Here is a 24,471-nt window from a genome sequence, read left to right as displayed (position 1 = left end):
AGGGATGAGGTGCTGGAGCAAGTACCTGCAGACCAGGACCTAAGGGGGACAAAGGAGCTGGCAGGTAAGTGCCTTGCTGCCATGCAACAGAGCAGGATCCTGGATCATGAAAAGGAATTGCTTTTACATGTACAGGACTAATGCTTCTTCCCTTCCCCAAGGATGGATGAGCCACTGAGAGTTTAATAAGGAATCTAAATTCTGCAGTATTTTCTTTTAATGCCTGTTGAGTATGTTGGAGTGTTACTGCTAGTTTGAGTGTTGGGTTTCAATTTAAATTGTGCCACCCAGCACCCTGGCAGCCCAGCATGAGGTTGTGTCATCTGGCACAGAAAAGGAAACACTTCTTTATAATTAATCTTAAAACAGCTTAAAAAAATATCTCTGGTGGTTTATACTCATAATTTGTTGACCAGTTCAGTTTCATAATGCTACACTTCTAATTGCAAATATGGATCCAGTGTTTTAAGACTTAATTTGAAATCTGAGACCACTGTCTGCTGTTTAGCTCAAGAGAACCAAGAGTAATATTCTAGACTCAAGGCTACAGGAAGATTTTTTTTTAGTCTAACCTCTAGAAGCAGCAGCAGTTCCAGAGCTCCAGGGGAGGTGGTTGGTTTCCTGCAGGTCTGCACACATTTCCCTGCTCTTTGCTTCCTACTGTTTCAGGCAGCTGCAGAGATGGGAAGGCTGAAGGCAGCTCTCAGTGCTAGCTAACTAAGTGTCTGTAACAGAAAGTACAGCAAAAATCATTACTTGCTGCAAAATACTTTCAATATTACTTTTAAACAAGATGTTGAGGAACTGTTACTGAGTAATGTGTTAACGAGTAGTTTTGCTCACTTGAGAGGGCAGATGCCATTCTGCCTTCAAATATTCCAGTCACCACATACAGTATCATTTGAAAGGTGTGTAGAAAAAGGGGATCCCCAGGGTTATAGAAAGTTAAAATGAGTTTTCGGTCTCATTGCTGCTTCTGGTAACTGGTGGTCTACGAGAGACAACCTGGTTTACATTACTATGTACAGAACAGTGCAGGATAGACTTCATAGCATAACATCTTAGGGAGAGAAACACTAAGTACTTTATATCAGAATTTAAATTAGCAACAGTGTAACACTAAATCATACTCTGCTAGCATCTGTTTTGTGTGTAAAGGTGATGAGGGAAGGGGTTATTAAAGGTGTTTCATATTCCATCCACTGACCAAACCCAGCATTGCCTCCTGGTACTCATTCCTACTTAGGGTAGAAATTCCTTTTTTTTAAGGCAGGGTTAACTTAGCTGTGCAGCTGATGAAGAACAAAGATATTTGAACTTGTCCTTTAAAAAACAAAAACCAAACAAACCAAAGAGGTGGACTTAAGCAGCCAGTATTGGGCAGCTTTCTTTTAAAGTATTAAAGTCAGGAATGAGTTTGACCTGTGTGCTGGATGCAAAACCACCATCAACTCAAACTTACCCCATGACAGGGAATGTCTATTAAGAATAAACAGGCTAGTTCAGTTTCTGTCCTAAACTTGCTGGTTTTGTGGGAGTCTTAAACCAACATAAAAGCTAAATTTCCATGAGAACAGTCCATCATTTGACAATACCTGCATCTCTTGAGACTTGAGAAACGGGATAGGATGCCTGGATTTTTTTTCACCTACATGAATAAGTAAGAAAGCTTAAAAAAAAAACCCCAGATAACTAGTTGTATGAACAAAAGAAAATTGCTCATCCTTGTTAAGTGCATACAAATCAAATACAGGCTTCAGCTTCAGGGTTGTCTTAAAAAATCAGCCTATACTGTTCTTTAAAAGGCAGGAATGACAGCACCTCCAATGGACCCTGATGGTGGGGAACTGGAAGGAAGCACCCCAGGAACCACCTAAAGGGAGAAGGTACTGACCATGCTACTCCAGCTGTCTTCCAGCAGGACACACAGGCTGCAGCCTATGCTCATGTGGGGCACAGAGCAGTGACTCCTGAGCAGCTGTCCCCACACAACAGCAGTGCTCAGACCTGCTCACCAGGTGAGGACACCAGCTGGACACAAATACAACACTTGAGGAGAAACATGCCATTCATTACAGCACCATGTGGGAGATGGGACACTCTGCTGGGAAAGGAGACAGGGGGAGCAGGAGGAGGCTGAGCACTTATTTCTGGCTGAGGTACCAGCACAGTGACCACAGCTTGCTTTGGCTGACCCCCCCAGACACAAGCTGTGCACACCAGCTCTGGTCACAGGCAAGGAGCCATGTACCATGGTCAGGAGGAGGAAATGCGGGGAAAGGATGAGGAAACACATTTGTAAGAAGATGAACCTTGAGCCACAACTTGCTCTAAGTATTTCAGTGTTAAACCCCCTCCTCCAGCACTCCTCTGCTCTTACCTGGGAAGCCAGACTGGCCAGTTTGGACAAAGAACAACAACACCTGTCCCAGCTGACACTGGAATTACCATGTTTTATCCCAGTGATTGGACAGGTGTGGGCTAGTGCCCTGCCTGCAGGGATTCCAGGGAAACCAGGTGGCACACCAGCTCCAACGTACCCCAGCAGGAGGTATGTGTAGCAACCAACACTACAGGCCAGTTTTGAAAAGGCAGTATTACTGTTTTCAGGCTTAAAACCAGAATAAACACAGAAACCCAGGAATTGCTTGAGGCTCAACTGAAGTCTGGCTTAGGAAAGCAAACAAAAATAGCTAACCCGTTGGCCAGGGTGGCATCAGTTTTTTTGACATCAATAGATGGGTTCCAATTCAGTTTCAGAACACTTTGGCCTCCGTAGCAGAGAGAAAGCAACATGACAGCCTGGATACTTCTACCTGTCACAGTGCAGAGTAGAACAGCTTGTCCAAGCCAGCTCCAGTGGTGACTTAAGGTGACCTGCCTCGGTGGACACTGAAACAGGGCAGGAGGAGCAAGCATGTGGTGAAGTTAATGTCTCTGAGCTGTAATGGTGGGGACCTAGAAGATGGGCTATAGTATAAGAGCTACAGATTCTCAGTGTTCAGCTGAATTTCCAATAGAAACAGTCACATTAACACACTGGAAGGATGTTACAACTGCCTGAACTCTTCCATTAGAAGATGTATTTGAAGCTGAACAAGTTTTTAAGGATACAGTACATCTACCTACCTCTCACTGTAGACACAGTAATTTTATTGCCTCATGTCTCTCCCTTGGCCCCCAAAGTTCTACAGCAGACATGAGTACGTGGCTGATCAGAGTCCATTTTTCAGCCATGCAGAAATGTCTGAGCTCTGGATCTTCAACATGGCAACATTCATCAGGCTTTAAAAACCTGTCTGCAACTGCTGGCCTCAGTGCAGGTATGACATTCTCCTGGAGTAGGTGTGCAGGCTGATGTTGCTCTACTGTCTGTTATCTTTGGATACATTGTGTGCCAGCCAGTTCACTTTGGTTTTCCAGCTCTCTCGCAGGGCTTCATTAAACTTCAGTCTAAATTGCTTCAGTGCCTCCTCGTCTGTTTTCCCAAGAGCCAAGGAATCCTGAAGGTAAGAAGCAAACAGTGTAGCCTGACTGAAAGTGCAACTGGACAGTTAACTGCTCAACTGCTAAAATGTTTACATGCTAAGAAGAGTACTGAGTGGGAAACTAGTAGCCATGATATGGTTTAAATAGTTACTGTAATGGCACAAGGCTTTTTCACTCTGATAAATACATGCACTCTACTCTTATGCTGGGAGTGGGGAAACAGTTAGGGTTTTAGTGCCCTTCTGCAAAGCTGCTGCCTTTCAGTTGGCTAGGACTCGGTTGGGACCATTCAAGAGGCAAGCTGGGAACAGCAGGTATTGATACACACAGAACTGTCTCCTTCCCTGCAGGCTGTTCTACAAGGTACCTACTGCCCCATTTCCTGAGCACCAGTCTCTGGCATTGCTGCTGTCCTGCACGTAAACGATGCACATCTACATGTGATTTCTGGAGCTCATTTGCTTCACAGAATTTGCCCTCACACCCTGAACTCCTCCTCCCTGAGCTACAAGATCAGGTATTCCATTTTAACCGTACCTGGGCTCTGCTTCTCTTACCTTTAGATACTGAATGTCTTTAGAGCAGCTGAGTTCTGGCAGGCCAGCAGCTTTCATCAGCGCAAACAAGTGCAGGAAGAGAAGACCATGGCGCCTCAGAATCATGTAGGCTTTTTCACAGTAACCCCTGAATCTGTTCAGAAAGGAAGATGAGGCACAGGAAGGAAGACTGCAAGCTGTCCCACTCCATAGAGCAAGGCCAGGTATTAATTAGTCTGCTGCCTGCACTGATGACTGCCGAGCTCCTTCACCTCTTCTAAGAGATGACAGATAATAATTGACTTGCCTTTGTGTGAATAGACAGTTACTGGCTATAGCTACATAGCCATCATTCCACCAGTGGAATTAATTTCTGAAAATTTACAACTTAAAAAGCTTAACTGCCATCTCATCCGTGTTCCTACCTGGAAAGGTTGGACCAGATCATCCTTGAGATCCCTTCCAACCTGGCATTCTATGACTCCGTGACTCTACTAACACTTACCTTTCAAACTTCTCATTGTTGTTAGTTTTTCCTTGCTGGATGACATGCACAAAGTCATAGGTTAAGATGAAAGGAACTCGTTCTCTATTAATACCAAATTTGGTCTTGAAGTTCCCCAAGAAGTGACCAAAATCAATATGGAACAGCTGAAAAGAAGAAAAATTGTTTTCAGAATAGTATCTATTTTAGCTGATCAGCATTGAGTTCTATTCACAGTTACTGTATTAAAAAGATACAGACCACAGGATTTTATGAGGGAGAAAAATGACCCATCCAATGGCATTCCTTGGGAAAAGAGGCAATATTTACTTGTTAAGATAATCTCTAGTGTAATTATGTTAGATAGGACAGACTATATCGCATTATGTTGGACAGGAAAGGTACTTTCCTCTTCAATACTTGGTGTATCTGAAGAAATGTCAGGTTTTTGTCAAGCTCTAGTGGCACTAGCAGCAGCAGAACTACACTGGGCACCCTACCTGTGCAGTCTGCAGCCCCAGACAGTGTGGCAAGATGCCCTGGTTTGCACTTGCTGCAAAATGTTACTTGCTCAGCTGAGGCTTCCCCATCTAGCACAGGGTTGATTTAGGTTTTGTACAGTTCACAACTAAACAAGACAGCTTAGACTTTCCACTTGACCAAAATATTTCTTAGTACATGTTCTGTTACCAAAGGGATTTTCTTTTTCCTAGTTTTGCCCTTTGTTTTTCAAACAGTGTACAAGAAAATAAAAAGTCTGGTAGCTATGCTTGTGGCATCCAAAAGTAAAGGAATCAGTACAGGTATCAATGTGAAATTAAAACTATGCTGATCACTTGCATTCATTAAAAACAAAACAAAACATTTTTCTAGGAGGAAGAAGGATTGTGTGTATATATATGTATAGATATATAGATACATTTATCAGCTTGGATAGGTAATTGAGGCTCTTACCTAGCAACTACAAGCAACTTGTAACTGCTGCAGCCAAGGAAGTCAGACTGAAAGCACAGTGCTTGAGTTTGCATCTGCAAATAATTTTAGGTCTGAGAGGTATGAATTGCTCCACTGTAATTTCAAAGTAGGTATTAACAGTGGCAGCTGATGGCAGTGACACTTACAGAATTGTAAATCAAATTACAAAACTGTATTTACCCTCTTAATGGTAGAAGCTACCAAGAATATTTGTCCAGTCTGCCTCTTGGCTGGAAGATGAGATGCATATTCCTTTGCAGCAGGATTGCACTGGGCTGTGTCTGTCCACAGCAATTCCAGCAGCATCCAGGTCCCTCTCCCAGCCTCTCCCCAGCAGCAGGAGCCCCCACCTGTCCAGTTTCCCGGATCATGATGTTATCACTGTGCCGGTCCCCGATCCCCAGCACGTAGGTGGCCACGCAGTAGCCGGCGCAGGACAGGGTGAACTCCTCTATGGCTTGTTCCAGGGCCTCACTGAAGAAGGAAAGAAAGGGATTGAAAGAGAATTTTACATTGAACACCAGTACCTCACCACTGGGACAGCTGGTTTTACAGCTTCCCCCAGGCAAACCCACAGGAGAAGGTAAGGGAAGCACAACAACCACCTGCAGGAACAACTGCCTGTAATTGGAGAGGTCTGGCTAAGGTTCTGGAGCCTCCATGGAAATGGTTTAGTCCCAGCTAAATTAATTCATTTCTAGATCTTTACAGATCCAAAAGATGAAGTGGGCTCCTACAATAATTCCTGCTGGTGCCCTGTAATCTGGTGTCCTGCTACATCAGAGTGGCACCGATGCATTGCTGCTGTCTGCTTCTGTAGTAAAAGCTTTTTGTGCTGCTTTCACCTCCCAGGTGTGGCATGATTCCCTCCGCCCCTTTTCCAGCTGCCACCACACTGACTGTCCCTGGACAAAGTAACAGGACCAAGGGGAAGACTGAAGTTTGGATCCAGCCTGTGGATAAAACTACCTTAAGCTGTCAAGGATCAAAAAAAGCTTGCAAACAGTAACCCAGATGCCTCCATTTCTGCTCAAAACGCAGCCAGATCCACTTGATGCCTTCCAGTGTGCCAGGCAGTGAAGCAGCCATAGATACTGTGGGACAGCTTGGAAATATGAATAACTGAAGGAAAAAAATTGAGTAAAGCAGAAGAAATGTCTGCAGCTGGAAGGAAGCAGTAGAGCAGCACAGAGTAAAGGTAAACCACTTACCCAGGGTTCTTGGATTTCAGCCAGTTGAGCAGGGCATCCTTGTTGAAGGCTGCAGTGGCCACCATGTTGCTCTTGTTCAGCTGGATGTTGGCAATGGTGTCTGAATGCATGACCACTTCTATCAGTCCAGTCTTGTCTCCTGTGGAGAGGCAGCCATAAGGGGTCATCCTGCAGAGATGAAAGAAACCCTTCCACTGAAATCTTGCCCAGAATGGGGTTGTGTTGACTTTTGAACTCCCTCTCTCATCTGCCACATCTGCTCAGTACCACAAACCCTGACTAGCTGCTCACAGAATACTAGACAGATGCCTTGGGGACAAAATGGCCTTAGCACCCATGATTTATCACTGCAGTAAGACAACTGTGTGCACATTACTCACCTCAGGTCCAGGCCCTCCTGCTTCCACAGGATGTCCATCAACTGGATCATCTGCAGAGTGAGCATGTCCTGACGAAGATCTGTGCAGCATTACAAAGGAAAGGAGGGTCAGAAGTGTCCCTTGTGTTCTGCCCCTGGAGCAGAGGCTGCTAGAGGGGCCTTTGCAAACATCAGCACAGAGCAGTGGTTACCAGTGCAGCACTGGGGTACAGCCACCACAATAGATACCTCAGGTGTGATTATATTAGCAGGTACATGCTACTTCATTTTTACAAAACTCCTCCCATAGCAGCTAAGGTAGCACTTCAGAAAATATCTGTCTGGACACAAGAGTGTCCACTCCAGCCCTACAAACCTTGCAATGCTGTAGCTCTTTCAAAGCCCACATCAAGTTTCTTTTTACTGTTCAAGCATATCCAGCTACTACTGTGCTAAAATCTTAATGAAAAGCAAGTGAAATATAGAGGAGCATTTCTTGTATCTCTAGATTACTGTCAAAAAACCTCAAAGCACATTGATGGTCTTCACACAGCATCTTAATGGTCCATATTTAGGCCCACTCACCACAATAAATCTTTGAGACTCTGCAAACATCCTCTACAGACTTACCATCTCCATTTTTGAAAATAATACCCACGCCACCTCCACCTGTCTCTTCATTATTAAACACAATCCATAAGGGTTTCATTTTGGAGTCCATAAAGGTGCACTGATCCACACTAGAGGGAACAAATATATTACCATCAGAGTTTCCATCTATTAAAAAAGCAGCCGTCTCAGCTGCAACTTCAACAGCATCTACAAATGCCAATGGACTGGTGACTTTCATGAGGTGGAGAAGCAGCTCTTTCTTACCAGACTTCAGCAAGGATAATGTTGGGGTTCAGGGGAGACTGGAGGTGGGAAAGTGCTTCAAGGTAAGTTTCCTGCTTCATGCACACATGCATCATCTCCTTGGTTTGAGGCTTGGTGGCCTTCTGAGAACTCACTTTAACAAAGTCATTCAGAGCTTTCATCTTGTTGAGTGCTTCTCCCTGAAAAAAAAAAGGGTAGGATGGAACAGGGTTAATAAATAGGAAATTCCTGGAGAAAGTTTTAAAACTATTAAATTCTACTGTGAAATGTAAACCTTGGTTGTATCTCTGATCTGCTCTTTAACTTGTGGCAATTTCACACATCACTGCAACAAAATAAATTCAGTAGTATCTACTTGAGGGAGATAAATAATCAATTATAGATATTTTGCTGGGCACAAGGCTTCTGGGGAGTACTGGTTATGCAAAACTGCCACTCACATCATGAAAACAGAAGCAGCACTTGTGTGCACAGCTGAGAGAGGACATCATGTGTACCTGAGTCCCTCACTTCTGAATTGGGTATAGTGATCCTTAATAAATAATGGAGAAGCTTTAGAGGGTGGGTAATTAGCAGGATGACCTCCACACAGCAGCTGAAATCAGCCAGCCAGTTGTGATGAGCTCCTGCTAAATGCTAATTCAACTCATGTAGTAACAGCAGTGCCTGTGGACATTCCAAACCCTTCTGGACACAGTGCAGTTTGGGTGAGTAAGAGATGAGCAAAGACACACATGATGGGGAACTCCAGGCTCTCAACAGGATTTGCCAAAACCAATAAAAACAGCAGTTGAAAGGATGTATTTTTGTATCACTGACAACATTAAGATGGAAAAGCCAAGAGCTGAGAACCAGTTCCAAGCAAGAGGGGAGTCCACCTTCTGGCTAAAGGCAATTTTTACCTGTTTCATCAAAACTTTCATATGGTGGGTGCTGCCTCTGCAATATGCTTCCAGGATCAGGCCAAACCTCAGGGCAACTGCAGGAACGTGCATTTCTGACCTAGGGGGAAGAAGGAAATTAAAACATTTCTGACTCACTGCAGGGAGTGACTAATTCTCCCATTCATGCCAACACAAGTTGGGAGGAGAGGAGGGTGCAACACATTAGCTGCTGTTTAGATTCCTTCTGTGTGCTGGGAAGGGAAAAAAATTAACCTGCCCCCAGGAGGTGATGTAGAACAAACCACTGCTTGATGTGATGAGGCATCTTTCTGGATGAGTCAATTGTTAACAACTCCTTTGAGAACATCACTGAAGGAGCAAGTCCTACGGCTCAGAACTGGCAGGTGGCCATGGGTGTCCGAAGTAAATTTCAACTCACAGGCATGTGTATGAATGTGCATGTATATACATAAATATATACACACATTCTGAAAACCAGAATCTAATCCAAACACTACCACCACAATAAAATAAAAACATTTACAAACAAACAAAAGATTTTATGTCCTCCTGGAACAATCCTTATTCAGGAACAAGCAACATGCAACATTCCCTGGATTTTGGTAATCGCAGCAAGGAAATCCCACCAATGCTTTGATGAAAGATACTAGTTAAAGGACAGCCACTAGTCTTTAAATAAACACCCTGGCTGCCCTGGCACCTGTACATGTAGACAGGCTTGCTGCCTCACTTCACAGAGCAATGACAAAAGCAGTTAAGTGCTGGTTTTACTGAGAAAAAGTCTAAAACATTTGCTCTTTACCTCAGATGCCAGAAGAGGAAGTGGCCAATCTTGCGGTTGGATAATGCCCTGTCCAGCAGGAACTTGGTTAATTCACAGTCTAAGTAGGATTCATACTTAAGCACCTGGACAAGCTGTAGCAGGTATTGGAACAATTCGTGATCTCTGTGGACAGAAAGGAAAAATAAAAGACAACTTTATCTTCACTGCAACAAGTGTACTTGCAAAAGCTGTCAAGACGAGCCTGTCAGCCTTGTTCACAGTCCCCCTCAGCAGCCCTCAACAGAAATAGACTCTGCACATCCCTCGTGGTGAACACTTACGTCAGCTTCTTTAATGAGTTGATAGCAAAGGAGCCAACGTATCGGTCAGGAAAGCTAAAATCCAGCAGTTCCAAGGCATTCAGGACAGGCAGCTCTGGCCAGGTCTGAAGCAGGGAAATCATCTATAAGGGGAAAAAAAAATAAAAAAGAAACCAGGTTTTTATGACAACGGAGAAAAATCTAACATTCTGCTGATGGAAGAGCAGTTCCTTTGTGGGAATTAAACTCTCTCTCTTAACCATTAATTATAGATGCCTCAGAGCAAGTCTGCAGACACCAGGTCAAAAACTGAGTCTGAACTTTCTAGGAAGGCTGACAGGAGGATCCATCCCAGTTCATGGCAGAGTTACATTTGCTGTAGCACAGTTAGAGAAATAAGCTCTTGGGGAAAAGCACTTTTCTGCAGCACAATAACGTAGACTAGAAAGGGACCTTCAGAAGGTCCTGTCAAGGCTCTTAAGTAAGGAGGGATGACCAGCACAGACCATCCCTAACTGATGTCTGACATTCTCCATGGAAGAGATTCACGGCTTGCACTGGTCTCTATCAGTTAAGAATATCCAATCCAGATCCTATTTCTATATTTTTTCTGCAAATTTAACAGGTTTTCTCTTGCCTCCAGTGTCTAGAGGGAATAAACAAGACCTTATTTATCATTTCTTATCAGTAATGAGTCTGGGACAGCACACAGAGCCAAACAGAGCCCAGAAGAGCCAAACCTCAACTGAGAACCACTCAGCACATGTTTGCAATGACTGGCTAAGAACAGAAAAGCTTCCTCAGCCCCAGTGATGCTAAACCTACCTGCCCAGGGGCACTGCAGAGCAGTCCCTGCTGGCTGGCCTCCCAAACACGCGACACTGGAAGATGGAGCCAAAAAAGGGGCTGTCAACCCCAGCATCCTCACCTGGGCAACATCCTCATGCTTGTTCCATTTGGTGATGATAAGCAGCTTTGCCAAAGCTTGTGGGTACTGGTCACGGATATCGTATCTCATCTTCCACACCAGGTCTTTCTCATGCTCATATAGTTCAGTGTGGCTCCTCCGCTCCAGTATCTCCTTCAGCTGCAGCTTCTGCTCATGGGAATCACAGGAAAGAACATACACAGGGCTCAGTCTCAACCAAAAGGGCTTGCTCAGCCCAGCAAGACCCTGTAAGACCAGGGCATGACCTGGGTTGGTGAAAAAAAAGCTGGCTGGGTGTAAGGTGGAAATCCGTAACTTGATCTATAAAACCAGGCTTCCACATAGCTGAAAAACTGATGTCAGAAGACTCACCTCCTCAGGATCTTCTGGTGCAGCACGGGGTTGTTCTCCATTCCTTCCCAACTCCAGGAGCTGGGACACAAATAAAGAGTTTGAGAGAGGCTTCTCATTTTCTCAGTACTTCTAAGCTCACCATCACTTCAGGCATTCATGCAGCATTAGGGATCAGTCAGGACTGCCACCTCAGCAGAGAGGAATCACACCCCTCACACCCCAAATGTAGCAGGACCCCTTTGCTCAGAGAGCCCCTTCCCTCGTGGTAACAAGAATGAAGGGGTGAGTCCTTTCTCCAGAGAGGTCCATCTGCACACCCACACAGTTCATGGACAGGGGCTGTTGGTCACTAAGCTCCAAGCTAGCATGAGCCATTCCAGATTCTCAGAACCAGCGTGTTTGCCAAGGAGACAGCACAGCCTGAGCCACCCCTCAGAGCTTCTGAGCCAGAACATGCATCACGGGGAGCATGTGTACATCTCTCTGGCACAGCAGGTCTCCTTTCTTTCCTGTAACAGGGACATTTCTTCTTCCATTTTCAGTGTTTGGCCAGTTGCAGTGACAGATGGAAAATCCCCAACCATGTTATCGCTCTGTGCTGAAAGGGAGGGAGCTGTCTGCTTTCACCCATTTCCCCTTTTATTTCTCTTCCTTCCTATAGAGACTAATGCTGCCTGTGGTTTAAAGGTAGCTCAGTTAAACTTGTTTTTTAAACAAATGTTCATCTATGAGAGCAGCTTTACCTCACTAAACCACACGAATTCACAGTTCGGAAAAGTATCCACTCAAATGTCAATTAGTTAAGACAAAGTCTAATTTTCAGTTAACAATATCTATTAATCAAATTTGCTTGTCCCCAGTCCCTGTCAATGGCTGCCCAAAGGACAGTGACATTCTATGCTCCTGAGCAGCAAAGCTGGAGAATTTCTGTGCCTCCCAAAAATGTGTCCCTGTCCCCTACCTGCTCAAATGATGGGTAGTACACAGGATGAGGTGCCACGCTGGGGAAGCAGATGACCAAGGCTGCTGCACTTTCCGTGTTGGGGTTGCACTGCACGGTGCCCATGGGGTTCAGCAGTTCCCCCTTCTCATCTGAAAAGGAACGTACACACACCCATGAGCCCAAATTTTCTGAAAATTTGGTCCAAAAAGCAGAGCACAGGCTGCTTCCAGTTCGGTCACTGGACATGGTTGGCCCTGAGCAGCTCACGTCATTCTCCTGGCCTCTCACAAGTGGAGTATGTGACATCTTCAGGACAGCAGCAACCTCATGTCATGCATGCAATGCCAAGGAAATCAAGGTCTTCATCTTGGCGTGGCTGCAGATGCCATCACAATATAGAGCAGTAATCGTGCTGGGTCTGCTAGTCCGAACTGTTACGGCCCCTCCTACAGCCTCCTGGAGAGCTGTGCAGAGTGCAAGGCATCTCCTGTCCCTCTGACTGAGGCTACAGACACACAAGAACACAGTAGCTCCATCTCCTGACTTACCTGGAAAGGAGGACCACATGTGCAAGCAGCACTCCCCCGTTTTCAGCTGGTCCTTGTAGTCAAAGAGCATGACATTCACCCAGGCAATCGGGCAGTCCTGCAAAGCACGGACAGATGCTCACTTGGGTGCCTGAAGTGCAAAAGCTGGATGAAGGTGAGAGGAGAACTAACAGGGAAGTGAGATATCCCCATGCAAAGCAAACCCTTCACAACAGCCAGGAATAGGTTACACAATCTTGATCTTTTCCAAGCCTTTAAATTGCTACACAGAACGCTACAGGCAGGTAAGTTCTCACTCATGCAGGCATCCCCTCACCAAAGAGGTGCTCTAAAGAATATAGCACCCCAGGCAGCCATGCCTGTCTGCTCACCTTTCAAGCTCTCCTAAAATCTGAGTACTAGATGGCATCAAATTCAGATATTTGCTAAAACCTGGGGTCTTTTGTGTAGTGCTGGATGGCACCAAACACTGCCCACAAATACATCTAAAACTTCATCACCCAATATTTTGCAGAGCCGAAGAATCTCTCAAGTTTCCAGTAATGCCTTCCAACTCTACACTAATATTTGAAGGAGCTATGACACATATACTTCATGTATTTCACAGTTTGAGGGAAGGGAGAAGAACCTTAGTTTTTAAATGGGGATCACAGAGTTAGCATGATTTCAGAAAACTAGGCCAGGAATGCTAGATATATCTGATAACGGGAAGAAAGGCATGGCTCCTTTGTACAATAATAAACACTATCCATAGAAATCAAACTGTACACTGCCAATTCCCCCTCACAACCACCAAAACAAAAGCCACAAGCCCAACCCAGTCTCATTTTGGAGATGGGAGATGCCAGCAAGTGACTGGGACGTGGCCAAGAACAAGAACTTGTCTTCCTCTTTTAACCCAGCTCCCCATCACCAGAGCAGACAGACATATTCCACAAGTCACCTAAAGTTTCCTGCAGTCAGGCTCCCCACATGGAACAGCTTACTTCATAGCACAGTTTCAGCAACACCAGCACTTCACTCAGCTGCTCAGAAAACACCAAGGCTTAAGCATGTGCTTAAGAAACTGGCTTTCAAAAAGGCAAAATACTAATGAGAAGCACCCACAACCAGTGTAACATCTGAATGGAACAACAGTGAGACATCATCTTGTTCCTCTGAGACACTCCAGAGGATGCATCAGGCTTACCCTGAAGTTAGGCCAAAGGACTTAGTGGTGGTAGCAAAGTCAGCAATTTCCCCTAATGCGACAAAATTAATCACTTCCAAGTGGCCTCTCACAAACCTTTGAGTTTATTTGATTAGACTAAGCATCTTCAGTAAAATCCCATTTGAGACACCAGCCTCTAGATCATAGGGAAAAGCCAAGCAAAGCACCACCACCAGCAATAACCTTTCCTAACACAGCAGATGACATCAAACCACAGCTCAGAGCCTGCCAAAACACAAGGCAAGATTTTTGGCAGATAAGGTCCAGCAAAGCAACAATTCAGCATCGTAAGGACAGAAATATCTCCTGCATGACTTACAGAAACACTGAAAGCCAACCCTCTGGGTGACATTAACCCTCTGACTCATCCCAGCCAGTCTGCAAGCTCGCCTGTTTTTGTGGTTGTCCAACCTATCTGCTCTGGACAGTCTGCATAGACAAACAACATGCATGTAATTAACCCCTGAGTACTGTAAGAAAAGCAAGAAGATTATTAATCAAAAACAAAAATCAGGGTGCATTCTGACTGTAACCTTCTCTCACCAGTCAGTTCAAATGAGATCTAGCACCTCACTCAGAGCTGCAGCTGACCATGTGGAAAAATTCATTTCTGCCAAGCTTAGCTCCAGCAAATATTGTGATTTTGTATTAAAAGCTCACCACAGTGCATCCACCTTTCCCCAGTACCAGAATACACATGAACAAGATCCTTTTAACAACTCAGCTAACCAGGCTGGTTTTGTTTTGTCAATTAGAATAGTAAGATTTCCTTCTGACTGCTTCAAAACTGAAAATTATTCCAGTGTGACCACAAAAATACAGCTGTGGATGAATCAGATATTCTGTTCAACTAAAGCCTCCACCAGGAGCTTGCAGCTCTGCTATTATTAAGTAAAAAAAACAACAACATAAAGGTTGATCCTGGTCCTAATCTCAAAACGTTTCCAGTCTGAATTCTCCAACCTAGGAATTGGTCCACACAAAAGCAGGACTTCTGGGCTGCCTGTTGCCCCCTCAGACATCAATGCACTGTAACCCTGAGACCCCCACTGCTGTCAACACAACAAAGCTCGGTGAACCTCCCAGCTGGAAGAACTGAGACTAATCTGCACTCTAGTGAAGATGCTTTATCTTCTGTTTAAAGCATTGCAACAATGTTTTTATGGTGACAGAAACAATAATTCGCAGAGGAATAAATGCATTTGTTGCTCATAAAGAGAACTCTTCACATGAAAAGAGCTAGAGGCATCATGCTTAAATTACACCACTAGGAAACCAGCAACTCAATTACTGAAATATTAATGAGACAGAAGTTTTGGAACAGAGGTCAGGAAAGTGAGAAATAACACTACATCTCTGATGTAGTACAGTGAGTACATCTCTCAAAACAAGAGCTTCCAAAGTGATTTAATGCTTTCCATCCTCAGTCTGCAGCATCTGACCAGTAACCCTGAAGATTCTGCACGTTCATTTCACCTCAGCTTTGCTGTAACCAGTGTTTACATTCCTCAGTTTCTTCCCCCTTTTTAGCTGTTAATTTGCTCCAAGGGGTTTTGCATGAAAGACCTTACTAGAAAGAAGATGCAACACAGAAGGTGGTTTAACCTCAACTACAAAACAAGGAAGTTGCAGAACAGCAAAATTATTCCTCTTTATGTGCATTTAGATACTGGCTATTTCTTAACGGTCTCTGTCTGGACAAGACATTACATTTAAACAACCTTCCCTACACACAGACACTCCTCAGTTTCCTGTTCCTGTTGAAGAAGTTACTGGCCATCACTCTAAGTTATTTTATTCATAGCATTAATACAATTATTAATATTATTATATATAATTTTTAATAGTAAGTTAGTGAATATTAAGAATCTTGGTAAAAGTCTTCTGAGAGCAAAGGACATTTGGTCCAGAAGGGTGTTCTGTGCCCTCCAGCACTGCCAAGCCTGGCTCAGTCCCACACTAGCTGTACTTACAGCTTTCTTGGACTTCTTCTTGGTGGAACGTGCCTTCTTGGCCTTCTCAACGACAGCATAGAGGGCAAAGCAGAGCCGTGCCATGCGGGGAAGGTCACAGATGTTAATATCAAAATCCAGCCTCTGCTTCCACACGGGCTCTGAGCATACATTCACCTCAGAGCTTGACACTGTCTTGCACAGCATCTCGTTGCCATGAAAGAGACCTGCTTGCACCACCAGCTGAGGGAGAGAGAAACAAGAGAACACCATGAATCCAGGGGGATTTGACTTGTTTGCTGAAGACAGATGGTTAGAAGAGGAATTGGACAGGGTGTCCACTCCCTACCCCTGCCTCTCTCCCAGTTCACTGAGACATTAAATCCCTTAATCTTCCCCTTTACTTCAGTAAGAGTATTATTATCTTTTTACTTTATGTGGACTTGTTAGAGCTGCTTCATCGTTGAAAAACGCTTGGGCAACACATTGGTAAGAGTATGAGTTTTCATCCTGTCAATCCAGGCTAGATAGCCATGGAACACACCTTGCACACCCAGTGCCTGCAAACCTGCACTGCTCTGGCAGTCTGCTAGATGGCTGTGCAGCCAACTGGCCAAAACCCTCCCCAGCTTTACCTCCTGTCACAGTATTGCTGGCTACTCTGAACCTCAGAAGTCCTTCCAGGAGGGGCTCCCTGGAAATGCAGACTTCCCCGCCCCTTCAGCCCCATGTCAAGCAATATCAGCAAAGGGAAGCAGCTCTGTTTGCTACTCAGAAACTTCGGCCAGGAGCACTTCTAAAGAAGCATTGCTCTGCTGCTGGGCTGCTGGCTAGCAAGTTCCCTTCCCCTTCCTGTTGAGCTGCAGTTTAGAAGCTGCCTAAAGGCTGAATGAAGCATAATGGAGGATGACATGAGAAGAAGCTGTCAGCCCCTGCTTTCCCCACCACTTAAACAAGACAGATGCAACCAGGAAAGCCAAAACACAAGACCAAAAGCCCAAACTGAGTCAATACCTACCTTCATTCTCTCATCTGCATTGACCTTGCTGCCTTGCACCAGCTCGATGTAGAAAGGCTGCTCTAAGGACCAGAAAGAACCATAGTTTGGCTAGAAAGAGAAAAGGGTTCTAATCAGAAATAAATGCAACAAGGACTTCTCAAGCCAGTGTCAGGCTTCATCTCCCATCACAGGCTTTTTACCCCAACAGAACAGCACCCTACATTGCAGGTGGGCAGCATGAACTCCATGGCAAGGGAAGTTGTGGAAGAGATTGGAAAGCTGATGGGAAATTCCCTGCTCTTAGGCACTAGCTAGGAACCTGTCCTGAGAGAAGCAGGGAGAACCAACTACTGCTCCCACACCACCACCTCCATCAATGAATGAGTTGGGGGTGACCCAGGTCACTGTGCCCATTTACCTTTTTCTTGGGGAGTGGGGGAGGCTTGGCAGCCATCTTGGGGGGGCTCGCAATGCAGTTGGTTTGCTCATCTCTCATGGCAATGATAGTGGAGGAGTGCACCATGGTCAGGTGGGGCGTCAGGCCTCGGTGCAGGCAGCTGCGAATGTACTGCAAAGAGAGGACAGTCAGCATGGGAGAAATGGAGCAGGGCTGGCAAGAGCAGTCAAGCACATTAGAACTGTCTGAAGCAGAAAAAGGTTGAAGGAGCAAGGAAAGGACACAGCAACAATAAAAATTCTGTTTAAATTTATCTCCTCTTGCTTTATAAACCTGCAACTCACTGCACTCTTGTTGCCAGAATTGAGAATATTAAGTGCCTTTTATAGCTGGCATTTCATCAACCAACTCAAAAGGCTGCATTAAGGGAAAACACTGAGAAGGATTCAGCTCTCCCAACAGCAGATGTCCCTGCCAGGGGAACAAAGGATACAGGCAGGATTCCTTGCCCAACTTTAAGGAAGAGAACCCCCAGCCCACCATGCAAGCAAACAGACATTTCCACACCCATAACCCATAAATGCATTTACACAGCACTTGGTTCTGAGGGACAGGCTTAGATACTGGCCCCCAAAACTGTAAGGAGCTGTTAGGATGCCAGAAGTGCCCCTGGCCCAAAGCAGGATCCAGGTCCTGCCACTGATGTGTTGCATTCCTGTAATCAGCAATGTCTCCTCAATGGAAGATAACACATCCCAGCAAGAGGGAGGGTGGGATTCAGATGGAAACAGACTGATAAAGCAAGGCAAAAGGCTCACCTGGAACTGGTACAGAGGGTAGTTTCCATAGAGATATTCACATTTCCCATTCACCTGCAGGGTGTAGTCCTCTGGGCTCTCCACTGTCTCGTGGCGAAAGACAGTAGCCTGCTTCTTGATAGCATAGCTCATTAATGTGATGGGGAACTCCTTGGGGGAGATCTGGAAAGTGAAGCTCTCCTGCAATCCCAGAAACACAGCACACACTGTCAAACACCAGCAAAGGGCTGACATCAGCACAAGGAGCAGCAGTAGGTAACATTTCTGTTGAGGACAATAAAGAGGACTAGAAGGCATGTACACCAGCAAATAAGTAGGGCTATCTGATATACTGGGCTGGAGCATGTTTCAGCAGCCAAGCACAAGGCTGGAAAGTCCAGTTTAAGCAGAATCACCAGTTCATGTGGTTGCTACTCATTAAAAAAATCTTCCCAGTCATCCCACCAGCAAGGCAGAAGGTGGCCAGGGTCACCATGCTCAAGCACATTGCTCTGGAAGGCCCTTCTCCCATGGGGGTTGCTCCTGCTTCATGCCCAGGCACAACATGCAAAATTCATATTAACCAAGGGTAGCAGGCAAGAAGAGGGGCAACACAGACTGACACCTGCAAGTGGTGTATGCTGAGCATGAGCTGAGCAGACTCTTGGGTTTTAAGAGGAAAGGCATGTATTGGATTCTGTGCTCCTCTCCTACCCAAAACCAAAAAGCTTTCCACCACCACACGTGCATGCAGCAACCTCAGCTATGAGCTAACCAGTACCCCCAATGCATGTTGAGGAAGGGGAACAGCTCCCTTGGTTGGAGGCTCCGTCTCCCTCCCAACCATCTCCACAGGCAAAGGAATCTGGAGAATGAAGATGAACACTGAACACACGGAAACACTGTTCACACACACATTATTCTGCCTCCAATGCCCAGAGGTTCCCAAAGGGAAAGCACAAACCAGCTAAATATTGTCACAGAAAAGTCTGCACTTTACCCCTCCAGACTGAAACTTGACGTTGACAAAAATGTTCTTGATGGGGTTATGTAGAGAACCAGTCCCAAGGCCTTTGGCCATGGGCTCCAGCTGCAAGGGAAAGTTGTACTCCATCCAAGCTGCCCAGCTGAGCTGCTGCCGCTTTGCTGCTCTCTCCTCACAGAACTGGCGCATTTTGGTGCGGAAATCGTTCACCTCTGGATCCTGCACGGAGTCAAACTCGTGCAAACCTAAGGGGAGAGCAAGAGAGAAAAGCAAAATAAGCGTCTGAACCCAACAGGAGAGGTCAGCCTTTGACAGCCAAATGCCTGTGAAACAGTCTTCCTAAACACATGCTTAATCACAGAATCATTTTGGTTGGAAAAGATCTTTAAGATCATCAAGTTCCAGCCATTAACCCAGCACTGCCAACTCCACCACTAAACCACGTCCCTAAATATTTGGCCAAAAGGAGAAGAGTCAAACAAGCTACTACTAATATTTATTTACTACATACAATTGCGTTGGTTCAATTGACCTCTGCGAGAAGGAAAGATCACCCTCCCTGGCTATGCACACACACTGTTCCCTTAACAGATCCACCAGAAACCAAAGGTGCTCATTTCACCCCCTGGGCTGCATCACTATTCCATACGTAGCAAGGACAGAAGCATGTTTCACTCATAGCCAACACCCTTGCCCCACTCCTGGCGAGCCAATGATGAGGAAACTGACCTTTTCCAATGAGCAGGCTGATCTGGGAGTTAATAACCTTCTTGACTCGGTCACCTTCTCGAGCCACGAGCCGCAGCACAGGCAGGAAGGGCTGGATGTCACAAAGCCGCCGTTGCTCATCCTCCAGCTCCTGCTGTTCTGCTGTCTGGTTGATGCACGTGAAGACATAGGCCTCGGGGTCACTGAGCATGTGGTAGAGGGGCTCATACTGAGCATGCTTCCACACCACCTGCACCAGACCAACAGCAGGGTGAAACTACTGCTGCACTGCCAGAACCTCCTCTTACCATCACCCCACAACCCCACTCTCCCAACATACACCATTGAGTGAAGGGAACACACAGCCAAACCTCCCCACAGCCCTCCTGGGCCTTCTTAGGCTGCTTTTCAGCCAAGCCTGGTGGCTCCAACTCAAGCTGTACTGCTGAGTAGATTCATTTGCAAGTGCCTTTAACAGACTTCCTTCTTTCATGCTTGCTATTTGTTTCAGGCAAAGCAAATCCCTCAATCTGAGCATTTAAATAACCCCTACCTGAACAGGGGTGTTACTCCCACTGGAAGCAAAACTGGGTTAAGTAATTTGCCCCCAGTAACATGAAATCTGCAACAAAAGCCAAGAACTTTTCTGAAGTCTTCTCAACACTGTCCAGTTCCCAATTATCCTTTGCTCCCAGTGGACAGCACTTCCACATGACTGTTCATATTCCATTTCTTCACTCACATCCTAAGCGCCTACTATAGAAGACAAAACTCCTGACCTCGGGTCTGACCCAGCATGTCTGTTGGCTGTAAACCAGAGACCTGCAACCCAACAGCTGGAAACAATCAGCTCTATTTACAGGGGTTTTGGTTGGTTTGGGTTTTTTTTACCTGAAAATTGCTGCATGAGAAAACTTGGAATAATCTGGCACTGTGCTTCTGTCCCTTGTGATCTGTGACTCATCTAGGCCAGGTTGCTGCTGCAGAGAAAACCTTCTCCACTATTCTCCTTCAATCTCCCCTAACCCAGCTTCCTGTCCAGGGAAACATGGAAGCAGCTACACTTCATGTACCTGTGATTTCACCAGAGCATTTTATTCCTCAAATAAAGCACTAAGAAAAATGGCATCACTACCATTCCGAGTTTCAGTATTCAGTTTCTGTGAGGCAACAGAAGGCTGGGATGGCAAACTGGATACTTTGTCAGTCCAGCACTTGTGTTTTGACTATTTGGGGGTGACTTATCTTACTTGGATATGCAAACACAAGACCTTTCATAGCGGAAAACCCAGTGTGGGGACTGGCTGGGTCAGGTGAGGAGTAATGGGACACACAGTCCACAAGCCCTGTGCAACCAGCTCAGATCTGCCCTCACTTCATAGTTACTCTGATTTTCTCCCCAAGGTCAGACAAGTACCCAAAGAATTGAGCCCAACACCACTGGTAGCACCACCAGCACCCTACTGCTGGCAGTCTCAACATCCAGGGGTGGGTTTTATGGATTGCAGAGGCTGTCACCAAGTAGGAGCTCTCATGGCCAGTCATAAGGAACTGCCTCAGAGCAAGGCAACTTGTACCAAGTTAAGACCCAACACATTTCTGGAGGTGCTTCCCAAGAACAGACTTCTTGTTCTAGGAACTACAGGTAAGACTGGAAAAAGGCTGTTACCTGCTTGATGGTGCCCAAGCTGGCATTGCAGGACACAGAGAGGTTTAAGTATATGCCTGTGGGCAGCAGAAAGTCCACCTGGATGCTTTGGTTTTCCCCCTTGGACCAGAATTCCATAGGGCAGTAAATGCCTGGGGGCATCCTGCTCACTTCTTAGCTACCACCTGCAAGAAAAGGGAAAAAAGTCTGTTGCTGTTGACTACATATTATCTCCTCAGATCTGTGCTGGGCTCTGTAGAAAGTTAATGTGCAAAAGCACCCAAAGAAAGGAAGGTGAGCACATCTTCACAGCTCAGAAGAAGATGCACCTTAGTCAAATTTCCAGCCCAGTACCTTCAAGCCACAAAGCCATTCTTGCTATAGAATTTGCCTCTGTACAATCCCTCCTTATTATCTTCTAGGCTGGGATTAACATCTACATATGTATTTGACCAAGAAATTAAGTAATTATCTTCACTTGAGAGCAAAGGCACTTGTTCTGATTGCTCATCTAAGACCAAGCAGCCAAGAGAAACAATGAGTCCCTACCCCTGGCTTTGTGAGGCAATCCTCAGGCCACATGCTCCAAGATGCACTTCGTTTTTCCAGAGGTCAGTTCCAGTCTGCAGAAGGGAGAAAGAGGTATTGCTGGTTCTGAATATGCATGCATTTTTATACACAAAACAAGTAACACTCCACTGTAGATCCTCCCTCTACAATTACAGGAAAAATGAAATGTAAGGCTGAGGCAGTCATAATAGATTTGTTAATTCCATCTGCAGCCTTTCACTTGGCAGGGCTCTACACTTTATTCTCAGTACATTCAAAAAATGCCAATAGGAGAAAAATAATCTGAATGCTATGAGATACAGATCGCTGTTTGTACAGGGTAAGTGCACACATGAACAGCTAAACCAAAAGGCATTCAGCAGAAGCCCGCTGTAGTTTCCTTCTTAAAGACAATTAATACCAAAGTCAAGAGTACCAGCTCTCCTGAATTCCCTCTTACCACAGTTCTTCCACCAGGTCAGCAGAGACACATGCCAGTAGGACAGCATGGAGGATGCTCACATAGCCATGGCTTGCAGCTGCTGGGCAAACCAAGGCTTCAGCCTCCTGCCAGGCTGACTCTTTGCTGGTTCTAAATTCAGTCTTGCATGTGCCCTGAGCATTTCTAATGGAGTCACTTACCCTCAGCCCATGAAACCAGTACAAAAGTCGCTCATTCACAACTCAAAGCATGGCTTTGTAGCTGTCAGTGTACAAACTTAGAAAGAAACTGAGCAACATGCTGCTGAAGATTCAGGTTTCCCAAATAGTGAAGTCCTGCTGGCAGCTTCTTGTGAGCCAGCCCTATGGTTCCTTATGACAACCAGCCCAGCATCTTATCTGTCAGTGCCTGGGAGTACAACACTTCCCCATCAGCAGTGAGGTAAGGATTCCCAGAAATGTGAGCTATGGTTTATCTGTCCTGCTTCCTCAGCGCACAGGCTGTATCACACAGAGACCGGATAAAAAGACCACAAAACCACCCATGTGCCTCGAGAGGGAGGGAAGTAAAAGGGGGAGGAGGCAAGGTTTACAAGTTTGAGTAAAGCAAAACAAGCTTGCCTCATCTTCTGCTCATTAACAATAAAACCAGCAAGTTTCTAGAACATCTGCTACCTCAGCCTTTCCCAATTGCAACACAAGTAGCAAATTATCACAACTCTACAGACCAGCAGAGGCAGAAGACAGCAATGGCTGAACGGCTTCCTTCTGCCCAGGATTTCTATCTGATGCCACATCCCATTACATATGAAGTAGCTTGTCTAAGTTATTAGTTCTACAGTGTCAAGTTCAAGTTGCTCAATAACTTGTCTGTCCAAACTCACTGGTTATCTCACAATGTAGAGGTATTTATCCAATAGAACCTGGAGGGGATATGCCAAAGGAAAAGTAACTCTGAACTTGCACTGTCTCTAATGCTTTGTTTACCAAGTCTCTCCCATTCCTATTGCTAAATTCAGAATGCTGGACTAGCTCGACCTTAGATCTGATCCAGTGGGACAGTTTTACAAGACACAAGCTCTGCATAGATTAGTATTCCTGTATCACCCTACTCTGACCTTCCCTTTTGCCTTGGGAAACTGGCACAGAGTTCTCCAGGCGGTAATCTTGTTTGCCCTACCTTGACCTCATGAGCAAAAGTGCAATTCCCTTTTCTCTGGGTCACTTTGCCATTGTGAAGAGCCAAATGCAGCATCACTCCTTTTTGTCAGAGTTTATGCTACTGGGGTTGTTTGAGATATGCTCTGCCTTTCACTGCAGCAGGCTTTAAAACTAGGATTCCCCATTGCAGCTGTCAATTTTTAAAAGCCCCAATGTTATCTCAGACTTTCATCTTGGTGGACAGACAGATTATTGTTAAAAGTCCCAAGCTACGGTAGGGTTCTGACCTGTTTATCTGGTAGCCTGAGGTTCAATTTAATCAACACACTCTTCACAGCAATTACATTACTGCACAACTTGTGTATCTCTCAAAGCTAAGGCAAGCAAGGATGAGACAGAAGTTTGTGTTTCAGCGGGATGCAAACCCACAGAACCAACCTCAAGCAGGCACACAGGCTATCAAAGACCCCTGCTTATCAACACTGAGCTATAGCCACCCACTTCCTACCATGAAACACCTCCAGTCCTCACTCCTCCTACTGAAATACACTCAAAAACATCTTGCTAGAATACTTCCACATTCCCCCACCTACATCTTCCTATAATACTTTTGCTCCCCCAGCAGCACATCTCCCACAGCTCTCAAACTCTTAGTTCAAGTGCAAGGCAGGTACACTGCTGCCTTCCAACTCCAAGAATGCCAGACAAATCAAGAGGGACAGGATGCACATGGCATTTGGCACCTCAGGGGCTGAGAAGCAGAACAGACAACCATATAACACACATAAAACACACTAACACAAATCTCCTCTGATGAAGTTTATAAGCCACAGCTCCGGTGTTTACACAACTGCTATTGAGAGAAAAAAGTAAAAAAAAAACAAAGGCAGCCAGCAAGATCACACATGGAGTAGTGTTCCACAAACCCCTGTG

The 24,471-nt window shown here is 45.4% G+C and overlaps 1 protein-coding gene and 1 long non-coding RNA gene across 3 annotated transcripts in view; one reads left to right on the top strand and one right to left on the bottom strand.

Moving 5' to 3' along the window:
* Window positions 1-1,099: 1,099 nt before the first annotated feature.
* PIK3CD (phosphatidylinositol-4,5-bisphosphate 3-kinase catalytic subunit delta) overlaps window positions 1,100-24,471 on the bottom strand; it is a 48,932-nt gene continuing 25,560 nt past the window's right edge. For both annotated transcript variants that reach the window (XM_051637046.1, XM_051637045.1), the window contains exons 2-24: window positions 21,937-22,010; window positions 21,409-21,572; window positions 19,761-19,989; window positions 19,047-19,276; window positions 18,068-18,247; window positions 17,271-17,420; window positions 16,871-16,960; window positions 15,874-16,095; window positions 12,691-12,787; window positions 12,161-12,291; window positions 11,218-11,277; window positions 10,846-11,013; window positions 9,939-10,060; window positions 9,637-9,780; window positions 8,832-8,931; window positions 7,930-8,108; window positions 7,684-7,793; window positions 7,076-7,154; window positions 6,696-6,863; window positions 5,835-5,958; window positions 4,531-4,676; window positions 4,047-4,179; window positions 1,100-3,503 (exon numbers count right to left, since the gene is read on the bottom strand). In XM_051637046.1, coding sequence (XP_051493006.1) covers window positions 3,366-3,503; window positions 4,047-4,179; window positions 4,531-4,676; window positions 5,835-5,958; window positions 6,696-6,863; window positions 7,076-7,154; window positions 7,684-7,793; window positions 7,930-8,108; window positions 8,832-8,931; window positions 9,637-9,780; window positions 9,939-10,060; window positions 10,846-11,013; window positions 11,218-11,277; window positions 12,161-12,291; window positions 12,691-12,787; window positions 15,874-16,095; window positions 16,871-16,960; window positions 17,271-17,420; window positions 18,068-18,247; window positions 19,047-19,276; window positions 19,761-19,989; window positions 21,409-21,549 — 3,141 coding nt within the window. In that variant the 5' untranslated portion in view covers window positions 21,550-21,572; window positions 21,937-22,010 and the 3' untranslated portion in view covers window positions 1,100-3,365. The remainder of the gene's footprint in view (window positions 3,504-4,046; window positions 4,180-4,530; window positions 4,677-5,834; window positions 5,959-6,695; window positions 6,864-7,075; window positions 7,155-7,683; window positions 7,794-7,929; window positions 8,109-8,831; window positions 8,932-9,636; window positions 9,781-9,938; window positions 10,061-10,845; window positions 11,014-11,217; window positions 11,278-12,160; window positions 12,292-12,690; window positions 12,788-15,873; window positions 16,096-16,870; window positions 16,961-17,270; window positions 17,421-18,067; window positions 18,248-19,046; window positions 19,277-19,760; window positions 19,990-21,408; window positions 21,573-21,936; window positions 22,011-24,471) is intronic.
* LOC127392751 (uncharacterized) lies at window positions 3,430-7,665 on the top strand. The gene is made up of 3 exons (XR_007891333.1): window positions 3,430-3,509; window positions 3,840-4,006; window positions 6,337-7,665. It is a non-coding gene; the product is annotated as an uncharacterized LOC127392751 (long non-coding RNA).

The sequence above is a fragment of the Apus apus genome, chromosome 20, assembly GCF_020740795.1.
Source record: "Apus apus isolate bApuApu2 chromosome 20, bApuApu2.pri.cur, whole genome shotgun sequence".
Lineage (NCBI taxonomy): Eukaryota > Metazoa > Chordata > Aves > Apodiformes > Apodidae > Apus > Apus apus.
This window is presented reverse-complemented; position numbering and strand designations above follow the sequence as displayed.